Source organism: Citrus sinensis, chromosome 8, assembly GCF_022201045.2.
Source record: "Citrus sinensis cultivar Valencia sweet orange chromosome 8, DVS_A1.0, whole genome shotgun sequence".
In the NCBI taxonomy this organism is placed as follows: Eukaryota; Viridiplantae; Streptophyta; class Magnoliopsida; order Sapindales; family Rutaceae; genus Citrus; species Citrus sinensis.
In genome coordinates this window covers 24,888,645-24,911,206 of record NC_068563.1, presented here as the reverse complement: position 1 = coordinate 24,911,206, position 22,562 = coordinate 24,888,645, and the positions used below count along the sequence as shown (strand labels likewise).

Sequence of the window (22,562 nt, the reverse complement as noted above, 5' to 3'; positions counted from 1 at the left end):
ACAGTTGTGAAAAAAACTTAATTACAAGCCTCTAATTTAGTGATGTAGTCATGACGTTTGCTGCTGGCATAGTTGAGTCACCACGGAATTAGGTTTATTTAGCCGAAATTTTGGAATTTGAAATTCAAAAGATAAATTTTCCATACACCTTGACTAAACTTGCATTAGCTACAGTTCTTCTACACACAAATCATCATTACGCTTTTGAGATGTTAATCATTCACATGGTCGTTGCGATTTGAAGCAAATTTTCTTAATCAGCATGGAAAAGTGGATATAATTCAGCAAATCTTTGCTAGACTCTGCCTTTGTGCAGGAGAATTGAATACACTAATGAGTTGAATTTCCAATATGTGAAATTTGAATCTAGAAGTAAAACTACTCTTTCTTTTATTTTTGTGTGTGAATAATTCTTGAAATAAAAACCAAATTAATACTCTCGAACTCTAATATAAATGAAATTCAATTCCAAGAGAGTTCATATAACCAATTCAAGATATCTTACCATTTGAAATCAGTACAGTTGCACTCACTTATAAGATTTTAATTGTATATGCCAAATTAGTTTATTTTATTTTATTTTATTTTTGCTAAAATTAATATTGAAAAGAGATTCTAGTCAGACTTATAGATTATTTCAATATACTTATTTAAAAAAAATTGTGATAATAACAAGAATAACAGAAGAAATATTTTTTATCTTATTAGAGGACTTGCGTGAAGGAAGTGTGGAGGCTTAAATGGAAAGGTGTATATATGCATTGAAGGAAAATAGAGAGGACGTGTTACCTGAACTTAAAAAAGGTGGAAAAGAAGTTTGAGATGAGGTCAATATATAGACTCCTTAAAATCAATTTCATTCATCATTGCTTAATCTGAAAATTCTTTGTTAATTAAGTTGCGTTTCATCTAAATTATGTTGAAATTTTGTTTTTGGAAAATTTAATTCCAACGAAACTGCCAAGACTTGGCTAAAGGCATCCTGTAATAATTAGACTTCTAATGGTCAAGTTTCCAAATATTTTATGACGAAAGCTACCAAAGAAAAGGATATTGACTTACAGTTTCTTTGAGCACCTGTCCATTGTGGAATCAACTTAGGGTCACGAGTCCACCATAACATTAATTAATCAATTTAAAGGTCTATTATTCGTAGAGAATAGATTTTTTACTCAATAAAGTTGCCTCGATAGCGGAGGTTTAATTGACGAGAAAAAATTCGTAGAGTTGGTTTAGGTTTGATAATTATAATTATTTTGATCTCAATATTTAAATTTCATCTAAATATTATGTGTTACTTATCGATTGGATAATGCATAAAAAAATATTACTTATTACTCTATTTTAACTAGATTTTGGAATGGAGGAAAAAAGAAACTAATAACCTAGTTAAATACCATAAAATTTATATTAAGGTAACATAGGTGCCTGGCATATCCGAGATGTGTTACTTAATATGATTTTAGATGAAGCTTGTGAAAGAATAGAAGACGTGGGGCTATCAAAAGGCTTAGATCTGAAGAGAGAGTTGGCTTGATCGATTATGTTTAACTTGTAAAATAGAGAAAAGAGGTTTGGGGTGGAGCCGACGGTGGCTAGTGACCACATTCCGATTCTGAGGTCAGTATTTTTTATTGTATTTTAAGGTAAGAGTTAGCAAACGCTTGATGATAGGGGTGGTTGGAGGTTGAAGAAAGTGCCAGACTTATTGTGTCTGTATTTCATCATGAATGAGAAAAATAGAACATGAACGCCTTTTTATGGAGTGCCATGAGGTGTCTGGTTGTCCTACCTCCTGGAGAATTTTTATTAGTCTGCCCAAAATATATTCCTGTCCTTTGGCTCATATAACCATTTGGAGCATTGAGAACATGCTCGGAGAGTAGGTTGGGTGTTGTTTGGCGTGACTTGCTCTTTTGTACATGTAGTACAGACTACAAGGTGGTCCGGGACTCCTCTAAAAAGGTTATTTTGGTTGTTTTTGTCATGTCAGATGAGGACCACTGTCCTTGGTGTGCTGTCATTTTGCAGGTGTGATAGTTAGTTGTGCCCCTCCTTTTAAGTAAATATTTCTTATTTGATTCTGCAAAATCAAATATTCTTTTTGGGAGATGGAGATATTTCATATAGTTGGCGTTTTATGTATTTTCTCTAATTATTCTGCCTTTAATATGACATACCACATATACCAGTTCGACTATCAAGTGTATCCGGTATAGGTTGGGTACCCTCTAGCGATTATCATTAGTCATATAATTTTCATCGACACGTGGCACTTCAATATTAATCTTCAATTTCTTTCTCAAACATAATCCATTCCTCTACTTAATTGATGAATAACACATTAGTTGGGACTCATATATTATAATCTTAGAATTACTCTAATTTTTAAATAGAATTAAATTATTTTAGTTTATTTTCACGTCCATAGTGGAGGTTGAATTTTTTTTCTAAATATTTGAAAATAAATATAGTTCATTCTTGACCCGTATATCTAGACTATCACATCACATAATTCATTTCAGAGTTTTCTAATTGCATATATTAGATGGTTGAAATGTAGTAAAAAAATAATTAACTTAATTAGTTGGTATTTCTTTTATTAAATTATATTAATCATTCTCTAATAAATCATTTTGTATTAGTAAATGCATATCTTACATTCAAGAATCTAATCGAACACTGTTATAATCATATTCGGCTTGACACCACCATCTAACTTTAATTTAATGTTGTATTGTAGTTTGAAGATGGTGTTTGTAGGGCATTTGTTGATAGATAGGTGTTGATATAGGAGGCAAATCACGCGGTTCTGTAGGGTAATTGGTTATTATAGATTTAAGTATGTTTTTGCATATCTGATTATTGATTTTTAGTAATACAACATAAATCTTCCTAAGAATTTAAGTGATGATTTTTACTAAAGGATTAATTTATAACAACAAGAAGAAGAATTGGCAGGTCCAAACGTAATATTAAATGTGAATTTCAAAGTCGTTAATAATAACAATATAGCATGTTTTCCTTTCCTTATTTTGTTATTCTTTTAATATTTTATCTTTTTAAAAATAATGTAGATTTTATATTCTCAATAACATACATCAAATCAAATGATCAAAATTTACCAGTCTTTTTTTGTTTAGTTTTGAAGTCAAGAGTAATGGAATACAAAAGTTAGACAGGGAGCAAGTGGCAGTCTCCCCTCCAAAATTGAGGAACGCAAACATCGTAATCTTGCGTAAACCAAGTATAATCGGCAGTCGCGGGTGGTTACATGTTTCCAATATTAAAATTCTGTGAGAGAAGTGATCTTAATTTTGATTTTTAATTACCTTGGTCAAGCTTGTGCAACTTCCAAAGATGAAATTTCGGCACAGATGCCATCATATCATTGACCTTGACCCGAGCTCTCAAATTTAACCAGTTTTGGGTCGTTGGAATCTTGAGGTTCTGAGTGGCAGAATACCAAATCAGCTCTAAGGCTTTCCTGTTTCTTTTGAAATTTGATCATAAAAAATGGGGTCAAGGTTTCATCATTCAGCAACTGGCAGAAGATTAATGGTTAGCTGCCTGCTCCTTTGAAATGAGGACGAGGTGACTAATTAACATGCTGCTGAAATTGTTATTAAATTGTTTCTAAATAAAATTCTTCGATCACTGTCTTGGTGCATGATAAGACGATGTTTGGTTGATGATGGTATATTTGATTATGTGGGCTTATATATAATACAAAAATAATGCTACATGTACAAATTTGTATATGCAAAATGCTGGTCGATGTATACTGATGTGGCACTGTTACCACACAAGTCCAATACAACATAAGTTTGAGATTTGTGGTGGACATTTTTTTTTGGGCTTCGAAATCTAAACCACGTGTATTATGCATAGAGTTGGGCTATCTGTCCATGCCTCTATAATCTTCTTAAAATCCATTTTTCAATTATACTCCTATTAATATTTAAAAAAAAAACTCTCTTTTTTTTTTTAAATAAACATAATTGTATCTTTCAATTTTCGTATTTCCTCACTCATAAAATTGTTTTGGATTCTTAATATCTATATTCTTTTCTCTAAACTTTCTTTCTCTAAAAATTCAAAAACACTAGCTTCCAAAACTGAAAATGGCCAAAATAAAAGAAGGAAAAAAAAAGATTAATATTTTTAGTTGTATAAATCAACTGTATAGACTGGACAACAAAAGAAAATGAGAGATAGGTAAATTTTGGATTTATAATCTAGAACACAAAAAAAAGCCATCCCTGTACATGCAAGTTAAAATAGATGGAAGAAAAATTTAAGCAAAACTTGTCATATTGAGTGGCATCTAGGGGTGGGTACAAATCGAACTTGAATCGAAAAATAATTGGTTTGGTTCAGTTTTTTTTTGTTCTAATTCGGTTTTTTTTTGGTTGAAAAAATTTGAATAATTTAGTTCAGTATAAAACTGTATATTTTGATTCGGTTTTCAATTCTAAATTTTAAATTCAAAAACCAAACCGAAAAACCGAACAAATTTAATTTTAAATTAGAAATGCCACTTGGCATTATTTGACAGGTGAAAATTCATTATTATTATACATATGTACACACCATATCATTAATACACATACATGTTATTAACTCAAATCCTAGCCCAAGTGCAAACCCTTCATTCCTCATCGTTGAATGCCAGTAGCCCGTGCCTTCTCCGTTCTTGTGTCTACAACTGTGCTTTCCTTCAGCTGCTGCTTCATGAATTCGTCATCCACATTTCAACTTTTGCAAATTTGATTTTTACTTTGCTTTCCTTTGTTTTGTTATGTTTTGTTTTTTTTTTTTTTCCGGTTTGGATTGTTGTAACAGTGTAAAAAAAATTGTTATGTATTTTCCTTTTTTTTAACGTTCATTATGTTTAGATTTTATTTTGAATTAATAATTTAAAAATACTCTTTGGTATCTGATTTTTGTTGTTTTTTTAATCTAATTTAACATTATCTAAATAAGGATATTATTTTTTATCATGCTTTTCAATTGCGGTTACCGTGTAGTTTCTTTCAATTTTGGACAAAGGATGAATGAGTTTATTGTTGTTTATTCCCGTTAAAATAATAAAAATAATAATAATTGAAGAGAGAGAGAGAAAAAAAGTGAAGTTAATCCTATTTTACATTTGTCATTTGATGTAATTATAATATAATAAGGGTTTTATAAAATTAATAAAGGTGTGCCAATAGTCCAATTTTCTTAGATATTATTTATTTTGTATAAAGAGCCCGTTATTATTATTGTTATTATTATTATTATTATTTAGCATTGTAACCTAAAACGTGTCTATTTAATTTTGAGAACTCAAGACTTATAAATTAGCCAAGATCTTCTCCCACTAATAGGTTATATATTAAATCTGGCTCATGATTTTATTTTTGAAATTGAGATATCATCGTTCAATATCTTCTCCATTATTAGGTCGGGACTGTTGCAATTTTATACACCCTTTACAAACCAATTGTGCTAATTAACTCTCAAACTTCCCTTAATGTATAATTCGTAGTTGAAAAGAGGGGGGCGGGTTGAACTACTGGCACCCCTCCAAAAAGAATTGGACTATCAGTACCCTTCCAATCTCCTCATAAAAATCCTTTCTTTCCAATTATTTTTAAATTATTTCTGAAAATGTTCTCTTTTTTACACCCTTCTAGTTTTTTATTTATTTATTTTAACTCAAATTAGTATTCTGTTATTTTTCTTTACTTTTGCAATCTTGTTGTTACCTTCCATTCAAAGTAAAAAGTTTTCTCGATGATGAATTTTTTAATGTCAATCATTCACTTATATCACACATATTTTAAATTATCATTTCAATCTTAAGTAGAAAAATATTCAATTAATAAAAAATAGGAAAATAAAAATTTATTATTCTAATTTGTACAATTTAATTTGGTTAGATAAAAATGAAGTAAAAGACAAAAAAAATGGATAGATTATGACTGCAAGTAAATTATTGAAAAATATAAGTGTGTTTAATTTCCATTTGTCTTTAAATATAATTTTACTTGGAACGGGGTTTTGTTAGGATAATGGAGGGGCGCCAGTAGCTTTACTCATAAAAAAAAAACAAATGTAGCTATTGTCTAAATATCAGTACAAATAAGGTGTAAAATCGTATACCCTTTAAGTCCAATAGACACAAACCTTTGGGCCAGACGCCCAGTTATTCGCATAAATAAGTGAATTAATGAACAAACCCAACCCAAGATGCGTCTCCCCTAATGGATTCTCACTTAGAAATAATGTTATTTCTTCAGCTACTCTTGATGTTTGATTAAATTAAAATATAGACAATTTATTTTACTCGGAGACAGAAGAGGTTTATGACAAATTCCATAGTCATTTACCAAACCTCTAAATTTAAAATTAAGAGATATCAAGACAACTTTTTTAACTATAATACTATTTGAATATAGTAGCTAAAAAAATTAACTTTAAAACTTTCTAATAAATACAAATATAATATAAATAATTTAAACAATGTAGTATACTAATAATATTAAAATATTTAGATACCGTTTATTTTGATTTTTTTATTTCAATTAGAAGAATTTTATTATTAAATAATTAAGGTAGGCAAGTAAGGCCCGCGGACTTTAGTATTTACACCTTTTTTTAATTGATAGTTACTTTGTTTACACTAAATTGTCCTACATATTAATTTACAGTAATTGTGTGTTTACTTCATGGAAGGAAAATAAACTGGAATGAGAATAAGATTCCAATATTTACTTGGCAAAAATAAATGGGAATGAGAATGTGCTGGAATGTCATTGATGTGTTTACTTGACAAAATAAATGGGAATAAGGAATGAGAATAATAATCAATTTACCAAAATACCCATAGTATTAAATAATGTAATTTTCATTAACTAGATACATGTATAAATATTATTATAAAAATGATATTAATTAAAAAAATAAAAATAAAAATAATGATAAATGTTAATAATGATAATATTAATAAAAATAACAATAATTAAAATAACAAAGTTAATAAAATTTAATAATAATAATTAAAATAATAAAATTAGTTGTGATTTGAACGGGAGTAATTCGAGAAATATGAAAAAATTAGAGGGATATAAAAGTTAGATTAGGGAATGAGAATCTGCATTCCCAACCCCCTATTGGAATGGGATTCCCATTTCTTATTCTCAAATTATGTGAAACCCACACATTTTATTCTCATTCCCAAATTAGATTTTGCCAAGTAAACATAAGTTTCATTCTCATTCCTTTAACCCTCAAATAAACACACCATAAGATTATTTTTGTAACGGGATAATATCCATGGAATGTAATATCCCAAAATAGACAGTAGCTTATTTACAATATATTATCAATGCATTATTTATGGGGATGACAAATCTAAAATATCAACTAATTAATATAGGAAGGAATGCTCATTCATATTCCCTTAACAATGTCACTATTAAAGCCTAATTTTAATGCCATAATCTTATATTTAATTATGCAACATTTTGTTTAGTGCATTTTGGCTTCTTCAAACTCTCTAAATACTATGTATTTACGATTTGTTATGTTTGGATTTTTTTTTATTTAACCAACATCCTCTTTAGAAAGATTTTTGTGTTTTGATTGTTTGACTTATTTAAATTTTTAGTATTGTGTGCTTCATAGAGTACTCTTTTCTGCATGAGTTGAAAAATGATGGAGATAGTTGGATCATAAGGATTAGGCTTTGTAGGACGTGAGAGTCTGTTAATACCAAGAAGAATAGAGAATTGATTAGTGCGGACATGATTTTTATTAATGAAAATATTGTATAAAAAATTACTTCTCCCATTGTTTTCTCTAATTATCTTTTCTTTTTTTCCCAATTGTTTTACACTTAATGTAGCATTTTTTTTTTCATAGGAAAATCTAATACATGCAACAACCAGGAAAAATTTAGTGACAAGGTTTAGACACATGTTGAGTGAGGTTTCTTTGTACAATGTCAAGAATTTGAAAGTTGTTTCAACTACAGACGAGTACAGACCACTTTCAAATTTGTATTGTTTTTAGTTATAACTTCGCTTAAGAGGTTAGAAGAAGGAACTGTTAAAATTCTGATCAATGAATTTCAATTCGTATCTCCGAATTTGATTGATTTACGTGTGAATGATAACACAATCCTCTCAAGTATTTATTTTAATTATTAACGTTTGTTAATCTTTAAGTGTATAACAGAAATTATTGATCCTTATATTTTAATATGTTTATGTTATTTTTTCATGATATTACAGATGTTGTCAGAAGTTTATGTGGTGTAGGTGATATTGAGATCGTTGAAGTTGGTTAGAATAACAAAATAAAAGTTCTAACAGATTAGTAAATTCAATATAATCAAGAAAACTATGACTATATATCTTTTTTGTTATTGTGTTATCATAAGAATTGATCGACAGTTTGAAATCTTACTAGTTATTATCTAATTTTTAATTTTATTTTTCAATGAATACATCCAATATTTGTTAAAGAAAAACTGTTAAAAGTACAATGAAAAAGGGCATAGCCCTTAGAGATTATTCAACGTATTCACAAGAAAAATTAATTAGAAAATATGTTCTAAGCAGCCCAAGCATCGTCTCACAGACGTAGTAGAATAAGCAACAGTACTTGACGGTTAAAATAATTAATGTAAAAGAAAAAATTATTGAATATCACTCTAAATCCAATTGGAATGTAGAATGAATAACCTCAATTCCTTGAATTATTGCCTAATTATTTGTTCTAATTCTTAAGAAAAACATTTTTTTTTCTTTTCCTCACACCCCACCTCTTCATAAACACAAATAAAAAAGTTAAGTGGTAATATTCATATCAAAATAGGGAATAAAAATATTAGTGATTTGCAATAAAAAAAAGTAACCAACTATATGATAATGTAATTCGAGACTTTTGAATTTAATGATAATACAATATCTTTATAATGAGTTTTTCTCTTTACATTATTAACTTTTGTTAATTTTTATAGATAGCTCGGTGACAACAAAGATTACTTTATGAGAAAAATTAAGGAAAATATTTATAACAATAAATTCTTTTTTTAAAGCCGCGCGAAGAGCGGTTCTATTTCCTCGTTATATATATAATCAATGTCCATGGAATGTATATCAAACTCGAACCTAACTCTTATGGTTAAAGCATCTTTAGTCTACTAAATGAATTGTCCGTTTTGCTCTTATTCTTTCTATAATAAAATTCCTCTAATATTCTTCCTATCATGTTTTCAAAAGAAAAAATCTATGTCCGAAAAAGGGTGCCAGATATATTGTCCTGCATCGCTTTTGAGCAGCTTTTAGACTCGTTTATAAGTTCAAAAAAAAAGTTTTGGGTTGCAAAGTTTAAGAATAAAATTATTTGTAATTGCAAAGCTCAAATAGCACCAATCTGCACCCACTAACTAATTTGTTTCTGCAATATGGAGTTTTTTTTTCGCGGGGGGGGGGGGGGATTATTTGTTTTCCCTTGCACGTTCCATCTGTTGTCTATTCAATTTAATATTCTTCCACATGCTATCTATTATATATTAATATAATCTTTTCAATTTATTTGTCAAAATTTTGTAGCTTTATTTTTTAGTTAAATTAAAGTAGCTTTTGTTAAAATCATGAGTCATGCTACAAACTCATGAGTCAAGCTACAGTAGCCGAATTGTTTTTGCCTGAATGGGTGCCCGATTAGGGAACTCAAAAATTTAAATTTTTATTAAAAAAAATATAATTGTCAAATTTATTTTTAAAAAATCATATGAAAAGACCAAAACATTCAGGCAATTTATAAATAACATGCAATAAAACAAAAGAGACTTCAATTTGCCTCTAAGAGCTTGTCCAAATAGTTTTTAAGTAAGTTTATTTAATTACCACTCAAAAATTTGAACGTTGGAGGAGGTATGAGTTTAAAAAGTTGATTTGAAGTTTCACGAACCTCTACTTTTTTTTTTCTATGAAAAAAATGCATCTCAGTCTTTTCATGCTCTTATTTTTCAATTTTTTGTAACTGTTGATAATGTCAAATTAGCTTTGCTAATTGTAACTATTTATTTGTATAACTATGTTGACCTTTAAATTTGCCTTACGATAGATAAGTATATATATAAATGCAATTCAAGGGAGATGTATAGAGCTATCTATAAATCTTAGTTTTGAGAAGTAATGGGAGAAGTAAACGAGAGATCAATTGAAGTCATGAATCCCATTGAAAATGAAGGTGGGGTAAGTGTAAAAGAGTTGTTTGAAGGTCATGGTCAAATAACTGGGCTATTCCTTAATAATTTAAGTCCGATGTCACTCAAGGGTGCAGTTGAGCTAGGCAGAGCGGATATAATTCACAGCCACGGAAAGCCTACAAAAACTAGTAATCCATTCCGTTTCATGCGTCTGTTAGTTCATATGGGCTTGTTTTCCAAAACCAAAGTTGGAGGGGGAAAAAGAAGAAGATTATGACCTCACTCCTATTTCTACACTGCTCATCAAAGACAAGTCCTACTGCTTGTCACCACTTGTTTCAGGAATTCTTGACCCAGATAATATCTTTCTACTCCATTTTATAAGTAAATTGTTCAAAGGGAATGATGTCTCAGTATGGGAAACTGTCCGCGGAATGAAGCATTGGGAGATTATGAGCCAAAACCCTAGACTAAGCCAGCGGTTCAATCAAGCAATGGTAAATGATTCCGAAATGGCAACCTTCATTGTCAAAGACTGCTGCAGGACACTCATTGAAAGGTTGGGTTCCATGGTCGATGTTGGAGGTGGAAATGGTAGATTTTCCAAAATCATATCTGAAGCATTCCCGGCATCGAATGCACAGTACTTGACCTCCCACACGCTGTTGCTAACACGCCTCAAACTGAGAATTTAAAATACGTAGCAGATGATATGTTTCAATTTATCCCTCCGGCAGACGCATATTTCTTCATGGTGGGCAATTTCTTTTTTTCTTTTTTTTTCAAGCTTCAATATATTATTATCTATTAATTTAATTACAGATAAATATAGTCCAAGTCCAATTAGGGTTTACCAACTTTAATATGGTTTGGAACAAATTAAAAGATAAAAAAATTATAAATTCCAACACATTAGAGGATAAAATATACTACATTACAGTGTGAGTTTTTTTAATCTTTTAGTTTAGTCCTGATATTGAAAGCCATATTTATTAAAAGGGTGCATTTACATCAAAATTCTGAGCGAACATTTAGATTTGAGCATCCTCAAGTATGGATGTCCGCACACTATAAAATGAGGGACTCACCCTTTACAGCATTGTAAAGGCCCTTTATAGGTGTAAAAGCATGAGTCCACACCAAATGATATTAAGTAAATGAATGATTGGCATGTATGCAGTTGTTTTTTCATGCATTTGGTGGTGAGGATAGCTTGAAGATACTGAAGAAATGCAGAGAAGCTATTGCAGGCAATGGTCAGAGAGAAAAGGTACTAATCATGGACATTGTAATCAATGAAAAGGAAGATGAGGATCAAGTAACTGAAGCAAGCTCTTGTGTGACGCTTTAATGAGCGTTTCTGTTGATGGAAAAGAGAGAACTGATAAAGAATGGAAAACTCTATTCTTGGATGCTGGTTTTACTTGCTGCAAAATAACAACTATGTTTGGTTTGAAGTCCCTCATTAAAGTTTATCCGTTAAAGAACTGGACAATCGCACTAATGCCTGCAAGGATATATTACTCTGAATCGCCAATAATACTATTCAAATGGTAATTGCCAGCTGCTGTCCAGAAGAAATTAAGAAAAAAAGGATTAATTACTTGTACTCTGCCATTGTTCCCACGAGTATCTGCTAGCAGCCTTGTCTAGACAGTTTTATCAATTGTGTAATTTTCTTCAGCTAATAAAAAAATCATAATCTTTCTCTATTAATAAAAAATTCTTAAATCTTTTTCAGTCTCTTAATGAATGAAGGTTGTGATTCCTTATTTAAAAAAAAAATTCTTAAATCTGAGATAAATTTTAGAAATTTCTCGTTTGAGTCCAACGACATTGCATACTTTGTCTCCTAATTGTTAGGTTGAGCCTTAGGATATATGTATTTGGCATCCAATGTAAAAGATTTTTAAGTGGAGCTCATATTTAAAGGTATGTAAACGAAAACCTGCTAATGGGAAAAACGTTGACTGGCAAAAGGCACGGTCTTGAATTTAGCTATCCCAAGCATTTATTTCATCAATTCCTAGTAATTACTTTTATATGTAATTTTATTCTTATAAAATAATAAACAAAATTACATAGAAAAAGATAAAAATAGAAATGATAAATGATGAAGAGTTCATCTATCTAAATCCACACATAGAAACTCGTTTGCTGCGACTAATTTTGTGGGCCGCAAATAATTTTGTACTGAGAAAAATTTGATTGATATCTGCATAGATATTAACGGACTCATATTTTTTTTTAATTATTTATGTTTTGAATTGTAACCATAAAATCGCATTAAAAAAATTAATCATAATATATGTGAGCTAAGATTATTACTCGAACCCTAATCTTCTTAATTCCTAAACATAATGCAACTCATTGTAGCCACATGCCATGCTCCTTCCACCCACCCACCCACGTGTAAACACACACATATATCATATACTTTTAAAAAGGAGAAACTTTATAATTTTAAAGTTTAAAATTACTAGTATTTTATTTTAATTTGATTAATTTTACTTGTTCTGCTTTAATGACTTAAACCTAATGATTGCTTATTAAAGTTAGGTTTACTTGTTAATATTATTGACAATACTTATATATAGGATAAAAGACGGAGTAAGGCATTAATCTTAGTGATGATGATTTGTCTACAACCAAAATAGTGTTAGATTGATATATTTTATGTATTCATTTTAATGTTGAAACTTAATTTCTCATTTACATTAATAAGCTCTAGAACTGAGTATTTTATACGAATTTTTAAGCTACGATTATAAATTTATAATTTGAATGATATAATTTAAATATTTATATATTATTGAAAGTACTTTTTAGTATTTGTGAGGTTAAATGTGAAAACTCATTAAAAATCTCCTACGGGTTGTAGGTGGATTTTGTTAATTGTTAAAACTCACAGCGGGTTGTAGACAATTTTGGTAAGTTAAAATTTTCACGGGCGTATATTTGATAATGAAAAATCCACAGCATGTGGTACCCCTTGCCATCCCTATTCGTGAGACAAGGGTGACAAAAATAATGGTAAAATCATACAATGTTATAATATAAATTAAAAAATAATGCTATCTTTTATTTAACACCATAATACCATATAATTTTACAATTATTTTATCGTCTCTGTATCAAAATTTTCTGTTCAAATATTAGTACTGGATAGAATTTAATAACAAAGTGTGTGTGTGTGTATACACATATATAGCAGCTTATTTAGCTAAACCATCAGATTTTCAAAACCAATAGTAGTAGCAAAAAGTTTAGCTGATCCCAATTAGCTGGTGGAAGATGAAAGCAACGACAGGGGAGTATTTCGAAGCCATAATGAACAATCAGATTTGGGATCTTCTCAATCATCATTACTAACAAAACAAGTAACAACATGCTTCAAAGGTTTGGCCGTTTGGGCTGTCACGTCACATGGGGAACTCAATAGCTTAATATTGAGTTACCCTTTTCTTTAAAATAAAAATGATTACAATGTAGTATCTACCCGACTTTTTATTTCGAAATTGTTGTGCGGCGATAGTCCAACTCACAATTTTAATTTGATTCGCAAATTATTTATTTCGACTTGTTTTACAACCCTTCTTCTTATTGTACTCTTTTTTTTAAATATTATTTTTAGTAAATCTCTGTAAGCAAAGATTCTTAATTTTAAAAAACCTAAAGAAAATTGATTAAATTTTTTCCCAACTTCAGAGGATGACTTTAAATCCTTAATATCTGTAATTTTTATTGCTAGATTTTTTTCTTCTATTAAATTTATTCAAAAGAGAAACAAACTTAAAATGCGTCTAAAATAAAAGCTGGGAAATCTTCCAACCATATCACAAATTGATGAATTTGTGAAGCAAATTCAGCTAACTTATGGGCAGTACAATTTAAAAACTGTGAAATATGTCAAACCTCGAAATCGATTAGTAAGCAAATTCACTGCATATTTCGAATCAAATTCCACCTCCAAAATCCTGCATCAAGCGCAACAGCCAAACCGAAATTTAAAATTAGAAAAATGATAAGAGGAACAGAACCATACCAAAAAAATTGTCTTTTAGTGAATTTTGTAGATTTATCTTTAAAAATTTTACTTTTTTCTTTTTCAAAAGAATTCTTAAATTTTATTAAAGAAAAAAAATTGTCATGATTTTATCATTGTTTAGTTCATTTATCATTGCTTTTAAAATTAAGGATGTGACTAAGTTACGTAATGTTGTATTCAGTTTAATTCTTAAATTGTTGTAAGTTACAACATAATGTAACCTAGGTTTTGTTTGGCATTAAGGTATTGTAGATTTTAAGTTACAGCTACTGTCGAAAAAAATTATTACATGAGATTAAAGTTTTTTTGAGAAAAAATAGAAGTCAATATTATTTATTAAATACATTATTTAAATAATAATTTTAGTAAAATTAATAAAAAATATAATAAAATTTTGATCATATAAGTGTAAAATCAAACTTAACTTTAAAAAAAATAATCTTATCCATTGCCACATCAACATTTAACTTAAAAGAAAAAAAAACAAGGTTTTGCTATTTCTGAATCATATTCATAGGATAGAGGTAGCCAAAATAATTTAATCATATGCCACTGCACTAAAATATTAAGACATATTCGGTTTCTTACAAACTATATGAACTGCATCTGCATGTGAAGCCACTGGCCTACCACATGTACGTTTTTCTTTGCAAAATTTTGTATATTCGATTTACTGCATAAATATTTAAGAACAAAAACAAAGAATAGTGGTAGCTCTTCCAAATTAAATGACCACAGCATCATTTTGATGACTTAATGAATCCATGATCTTGTTTCTTTACCTAATAAACAAGCTAATTTATGGATTTTAGGGATAGCTTTGTGAACTTAATGAATCCGTTAAGAAGACTATTGTGATATGAAAATGATTTTCAACAATAGGTTAAGCTCAATCCAAGTGTTTGATAAGATATATATGCTTAAAATTTTGAACGATCAGAATCACGTTGAAGCCATATTCAAAAAAAAAAAAAGAATCACGTTGAAGCCGATTTTTTTGGCTTTCTAATGTTATCTCTAATATATACATATATAATGATGTAAATCTTTTATTTATTTTGCATTTCAAATTGACAAGAATTTTATTCACAGTAGTCCACCGCATAATCTTTATCACTTTTAATTATTGTATATTATACCTTAAAAGAAGAACTAGCTAGTTTGAGGAATCTAGGGATCTTTTGTAAGGACATCGAGCAAAAGCCTATAGTGCCATATACATTTTGCTTCGAATATATACTTACTAGGTTTTTTGTGGCTTGTTTCCAAAAATTGCTTATGCGTCATCTTCCACAATCAAGCTAATAAGTAAACAAATACAATACTATGAACAATTCCAGAAATATAAAGTGAAAATTTTGTCAAGAGTGATACTAATTATATTGTCACTTTACACCAACAAAGTGCTGACTCTACTGGCAATGGAGTCCCCTTAAGTGGTTTGATTGGGTTTGCTCCCCAGTTCGAGTCGCAGGGAAGTCGCATTTGTTGGGAGAACTTGTGCCTCTCAGTTCGAGCGGGGACTTCTAGTCTGGGTTGTGGTACGGGTTTAAAGGTGCCTCCCACAGTTGGGACCCTTCGCAGGATATCTCGTGGTCAAAACCAAAAAAAATATTGTCACTTTACACATTATTTCGTTATTACTGTAAAAACGAAAACGGTAGATGTACTTTTAGTTGCCTATATTTGAGCCAAATACCCTGTAAGACTTTCTATTTTTAAAAATTATACGAAATGCACTTGTTGTCTATTTTTTCATAAAAACCTCCTTAACTATTCTATGCATTTCACTTGTTACATATATAATTTGTTTGAATTTTGAGTTATATCGGACAAAAAAAAATTTTATCCTTGAAAAGTTAAATATAATAGTTGTGGAAGTAAGTAAGTAAAAATAGGAACCTTTAGAGTAATTTTAAAAATCATTGGCTAATTGGGTAATTAATTTTAAATTTAGTTAAAATTTATGTTAATAATTTAATTTCAGTCAAGAATCTTCAAATTTCTCTTGCCAATAATTTTTTTGTTACTTAATTCCGTTTGATGCAACAATATCAACTACCTTTTCCCTTTTCTTTGTTTCTTTTTTTTAAAGAAACTATTAAATATATATAATGGTGGTATGAAATCAAATAAAGAAGGATTCTTAAAATAATAAACTTTTAAACCAGCCTTTAACGTTTGTTTTAGGTTGTGTACGAGGTTTAAGTTTTTGTATATAATCACAATTGAGGGAGCATATCTTTGGGAGATGAGATCTCAAGGATGTCTCAAAAGTGTTCTTTTTGAAAGATTTGGCCAATATTTCAAAATATTCTCGCCTTAAAAGAATAGAAACAAAATTTGGGGATTTTTCGCGTCCGAACGGTAAGAAAATAAACCAGCATTTCAACAAGAAGTTGACAGCAAGTTGTTAACTCGTGATTGATTAAAATTCTCTACTTATTCTGTCCTTTTTGTTTTCCCTAAATAGAAATACAAAATTTATCATTTCTTCTATAATTTTGATCTAATCTGAAATTTTAAAGTATGAAAAAAATTTAAATTGTAGGTTTTAAGAGTTTAAAACTTAAATCCCATAAACCATTTATACGTTTTTCTAAATTTTTTCGCACTTTAAAATCTCGAATTTGAATATAAAAATTAATAAACCCCCACCAAGTCTTTTTTAACCTTCCAACAAATAATGTATGCACACAAATGACTCTTAGGGACTAATTTTTTTTTTTTTCGTAGTAGTTTTATTTGATAAGTCATCAAAAACTGCCGGAGAACTAAAAATTGATTTAAATTTTATTCATTCCTTATCTTTATAAAAAAATTAATAAGTATGTACGTACACAAATGGTAACGATAATTTACTAAGAAAAATCATTACTGCAAAAGTCGTGAACGCTTTCTCAACTCTCATTATATAAACATATACGAAAAAATTATTCAGTTTTTGGAATTCAAAATTGTGTCATGTCTCAACATTGTAACAACTGCCGGAGTTAATTAGGACACTCGACCCAATTCATCCCTAGGCTGCAGAGGCCTACAAGCAAAGCAGTTGACTCAGATGAAAACCAAAACTTTTGGGGCACCAAACATAATTTTGTGAAACTATGTAGTTTGAACTGACACTATGCAGTTTAGTCTTTAAAAGATTCTTCACTTTGCTATTTTCCATTTAGAAAAAAACAATTCTCGATCAATCCCCATCATCTGTGCGAAGCAGCTGCTCAATTATTTTTTTTTAAATTCTCTTTTCTTATTTCAAAAAATTTCATGTAATTGATCGGCGTGATCTCGGAGGAGTTTAAGTACCGTATAGCTCTTAGAAGGTTGAGGAGTTGCAACTTGCAACCTTCAATTCACAGCAATCATACAACTCAATTACTAATTGCGGAATATTTAAAGATGTAAAAGTTTTATTAAAGAATTTGTTTACCTAAGACTTTCTGCTATGTTTTTAATGTACGAATAAAAGAGATAGATAAATTGACTCAATCAATTGCAACAATCAAGTAAATTTATATTGCTATTGAGGTAATTAAATACTAGAAGTAGCATTGGACTTGTATTGTGGGTGTTGTCCTCAATGATATTTGTATTGTATTGTGGGTGTTGGGAAAAGGTTAAACAGGGATAAATTTCTTCATGGATGATGTTAGTGGGGGTAGATTTCTGATTTATGCTTTGTGAAAATCAGGATTATACTATAAATGCATGTATCTAGATTTCTCTCCAAATATAGTTAAGGAGAGTAGAGTCCATAAATCTCTAAATTGCAATATAATTGCATCTATCCGAATTTTCGGTAAACCTCATATTATATTGCGAATGTAGATTGTACAATAGGTTTAATTTTCGGTAAGCCTCTAATTACTAAATGGGCCATTCTAGTTAGTTTATTTAGATTTTGAAGCTAGAGAGGAAGTAGCTAGCTCAAATCATCCTCAACTGTTACCTGTTAGAATTATGGATGTCTTTTAAATCATTAAAAAGTCACCAAAAAAAGCCAAATTGATAGATAAAGTGAAGACTTTTTATAGGCTATTGAAATCAACAGTCAATTTTGTCATCATTCTGCTTCTCAATCATTTAAATTCAGGAGATACAAATACTCTGGAAGACACTGAATCTCTCAGTAAGTTAACACAGTCCATTGTCAACCCAGTTCTCAGTTGAAGAGTCCAAAATTGTACGTTGATTTAATCACCTTCTCCTTCTTGGACAGATATTGGACTGGGTAATTGGCTCAAACCCTAAAGATTAGAAGAATATTTATCCAAGTTGTGATCTTATTCAATAGCGTAAACGTTTACGTAAAGTGGTTTACTCCTATCTCTCATTTGTTTAAACCAAATTTGGGAAAGTCCTATCAAACTCTTCAGTTTAACCCTCCTTGCAATCCCTGAAGCCATTAGGGTTAATTGCTTGCACAAGCTTTTTAATTAAGATGCGAGAGTACAAGCTTGGGAAAAAAAAAGGCCTGGAAAGAAAAGAATCCAAATAACATAAATGTTTGAGTATTAATATTCTTTTTAACATTTGAATGTCATAAGTTACTGACCTAAATATTCTTGTCTTATGAGTATGTCATAGTAATCTTGATTTTTGCCATATGTATGCCATAATACAATAGATTATTGCTATATGTGTATGTCATAATGATATAAATTGATAGGAGGCTTTGCTTCATTTCATCTGTTTATGTTTTTCTTTTTATCAATTTACTTTTATGTATTCCATGATAAAAGTTCATGGTAAGATTTTCTAGCTCCTCCCTAGCTAAGTGTCCGTAGCATGTCTTTTTTTCATTCCAATAAAGAAAATTAATTAAATCTTCGAAATCTAGATCTTATTTTGTTCTCATGATGCAAAGCTCAAGAAGAATACGTGAAATTTGTTGGGAAAAATGGAAATAGAGAGTATGAGAGACTTGGAAAGCCCTTGGTCATTAGAATGAATTTGAATTTAATATCAAGTTGATTGTGCTCAATTTTTTATAATTTTTTATTAAATTTGGACGTATAAAAATATATAATTAAAGTTTCATAAAATTTTATATTAAAAAAATTAATGAAAACAGTACTGAATCTAAATCAAATACTGAATTTAAAAAAAAAAAGAAGTGAACAAGTTTGCTAGCTCAGTGGCTCTTTGGAAGTACCTGTGTAATCATTTTTTTTTTGGTTGCATACTTTTCAAAACCTTCTCTCTAACCTCTTGAAGTGACCATGGGGTAAGGTTCTTTCAGCATTGCATGCAGTATGACCCACTGATGTAATGATGTTGAAGGGATTGAAATTATTATTATGAGGGAGCACCTTATATGTAATGTAAGATACAGTCTCTCACAAATTGAATTATGAATTCTATTTGAGCCCATAGCCTTGTAAAAGGTTGTACCTTACATAAGTAAGCTCTCTTTTAAAAAATGTAAGTTATAAGCCTAAACGGGCAATTTTGTCTATTCAAGAAAAAAAAAATTACTGTGATTGTTCCGTCCAATCTATAGTTAAAAGTAAAGCCTGGAGATAAATATATAATTGAAAATTATCGTTGGGTACTTTCTGAAACCAACCCCTATTTTCATTGTCAAATCACCCAAAAGCTAATAGTAACAACACCAAACTGTCGGCCTCGAAGGGCAACTGCTCAAGTTCCCTTTCAGAGGTCAATATTTTCTCTCGTAATTATGTAATTGAGTGGAAATAAATATTTTTCATACTCACGTGTAGGGGTGTTTATAATTCAATCCAATCTTCTCAATTTGTTTGATCTACATAAATCTGATTCGTAAAAATTTAATCCGTAGATTAGTAGATTGAATTGAATTAAAAATTTAAAAATCCGCAGTCAATGGATATGATATAAATTTACTTCTGTGAATCCGTAAAAATCCGCGAATTCGTAAAAAAATAAAAAAATATTTTTTTAATAAAAAAATTAAACTTGTAAATATGACATTATACTTATTACTAAATAAATAAGTTAAAATAGTTATATTAATATCATATTATGTCTTATCTAATAATATATATAAAATAAATTAAATAAAAAATATAGCTTCATTAGCAATTAATTTCCATGTACTGATCTAAACAAATAATATTTTTTTCTTTTTAGTGTATTATATTTTAAAACTTTGAATGTATTTTCTAACTTTATTTAAACAATTAATTTATTTAATTTTGAATTTGATTGGTAGTAAAATCATTTTTATATTAAATTTTTTATTTAGTTAGTTCATGGGTAAGACATAAGTAAAACTTTTTAGCCCACAAATTAATCTGTAAAATGGTGGATTGGATATAGATTATGCTAAATGTGCATGCGATCCGCAAACGTATGGATTGAATTTGGATTAAATTTCACAAATCCGTAGATTGGATTGGATTAAAAATTTATAATCCGTAAATTCGTGGATCGGATATGGATTGATAATCCATATCTAATCCGTAAAATTTGATCCATGAACACCCCTACTCACATGGATGTAATTATTTTTTAATTAATTATTAATGAGTATAGAAATATGAATCCTATTTAATACACTTGATCTAGCAATATAGAGTCATCTAAAGGAAGTTCCAAATACATGTCTAATTATAAATATCAATAATTAATTCCATTCAATATGATTATTTTTAAAGAAATTTATTTCTAAATAAGTTAAAGATACAGATAATAACACACTTAATATAACCAATAAGAGTCTTCAGTACTCGAAGAGCATAAGTCCTCCTTCCATTCTCGTGTTCCAATTCTTATCATTATTAATTAGCTGAAATATTTTGTTACCTATTTTTATATTATATGCTTCTTGATCATCATCAGCGTCTTCGAGCAGCAGTCTCCCTTTGTGCATTGAAAAAGACAGCAGCCACAGGCAGGCCAAGGTCATTTTCTTCAGCAAACTTTCTAGTGTTAAACCGATCCCTTGAAGCTGGTACACTCATCTCTGTTTGTCTTCGTTTCTGCTTGAAGAGCAGGAACACAAACCGGTGGATCCCAATATTCGGCCTCGGGATTTCATAATTCACAACTTCTTTTCCTGTAATATTTCCACCAAAAATGTGAACCCTTTAAATCATTTAATTGTTGTTTTTCAGATCAAAAACTGAATCTAAATTTGCTTTAGATAACATTACTTACCAAATGAGGCATCAGTGGTACCTGGGATGTCGGTGACAATCCTGTAAGATTGTCAAATAAAGGGATTCAGACTCGGATATCATGGATTTTGCAGACAAATTTGCACAATCACATCTTTCAAATTTTGGTAAATGTTATGCACGATCTTTTATATATGCATATACGTAAATAGTTAATTATTATACGTGACTGTAAAACGCTATGCTTTATGTGAATCATAAATTCACCCTAGAAATAGGGCACAAATTTTCAGATCTCTCCTTTTAAATGTATTTATTGCGAGACTGTCTTTATAAAAATTAACATCGGAGGGTTTTAGAGAGGTTATAATCTTGAATATACCAGTGCAAGTGCTCCCTCAAGTAAGGGTCACTTGGGCCAGGAACATCTGGGTCAGTCATGATCTGGAAATGATAAAGAATTACGACTAATCAATAAGTTCAGAGAGTAAAAAGATAGAATAGAACAAGAAAAACAAGGGAATAAATATTTTTACCAGAGTGAAGAAAGATCTCATATCCCCTCCAAGAACCTCAACCTTTGGTTTTTGAGTTACTTGAGAGGGAAACATTTCATGGCCATTATATACTTGCTGCTTGATGGAGTTGTAAGTTACAGTCATTTTCACAGATGGAGTGAAATAATCAATGACCTCACCTACCACTCTTCCAAGCACAAGGGCATCTGACATTTTTGCCATAATTATGAGTGAGTGACAAAAGAAAGAGAGAAGCTAGTAAGCCTGAATAAGCTTTTATCTTTTCTTTTTGAATGTTTCTTATTGGGGTAGTGAATTGCAGCCAGAAGCTCTCATATTTATAGTGTGGAGAGAATCTCAAGGGTTGCTTGTTAGTGGGTTACAAAAAATGTTTAAAATGTGGAATGCAAAAAGCAAATTAAAGCTTGGCGTTGTATAATTTTATGCTAAATTAAATTAAAAAAAGGGTAACCAAGGCTAGCCTAAGGAGATTCTCATTCCTTTCTATCTCACTCTTTTTTATTGTAACATGCGTACAGAAACAATATTAGCTTTTAAAACTCAAAAATTGTATTATATATGGACTGAAGAAAGTGACAGCAAAAGATGTTTGTTATCACCTCAAATTGTGAGATGATGACGACGATGAGCTAATTTATAAGTAGACAGAGTCAATCACA

General features: G+C 29.8%; 1 protein-coding gene and 1 non-coding gene across 2 annotated transcripts; one reads left to right on the top strand and one right to left on the bottom strand.

Annotated features, from left to right (window-relative positions):
* Positions 1–10,229: 10,229 nt before the first annotated feature.
* On the top strand, positions 10,230–11,767 carry LOC102607803 (isoflavone 4'-O-methyltransferase). Its single transcript, XR_008051236.1, has 2 exons — positions 10,230–10,964; positions 11,391–11,767. It is a non-coding gene; the product is annotated as an isoflavone 4'-O-methyltransferase (transcript).
* A 9,207-nt stretch (positions 11,768–20,974) lies between these two features.
* Positions 20,975–22,167, bottom strand: LOC102615173 (CEN-like protein 2). The gene is made up of 4 exons (XM_006487901.3): positions 21,901–22,167; positions 21,747–21,808; positions 21,405–21,445; positions 20,975–21,303 (listed from the first exon to the last, which is right to left on the bottom strand). The coding sequence occupies exons 1-4, from the start codon at positions 22,102–22,104 to the stop codon at positions 21,083–21,085; spliced, it is 528 nt and encodes a 175-aa protein (XP_006487964.1). The 5' UTR covers positions 22,105–22,167; the 3' UTR covers positions 20,975–21,082.
* Between the last annotated feature and the right edge of the window lie 395 nt (positions 22,168–22,562).

What these genes read in the sequence shown, in the direction of transcription:
- LOC102615173 (XM_006487901.3), bottom strand. Translation starts at nt 22,104, where the DNA reads ATGGCAAAAATGTCAGATGCCCTTGTGCTTGGAAGAGTGGTAGGTGAG. An exon ending in TGAGATCTTTCTTCACTCTG is followed by an intron (nt 21,809 to 21,900) that starts GTAAAAATATTT and finishes TATCATTTCCAG; the next exon opens with ATCATGACTGACCCAGATGT. An exon ending in TACCACTGATGCCTCATTTG is followed by an intron (nt 21,304 to 21,404) that starts GTAAGTAATGTT and finishes GAAATATTACAG; the next exon opens with GAAAAGAAGTTGTGAATTAT.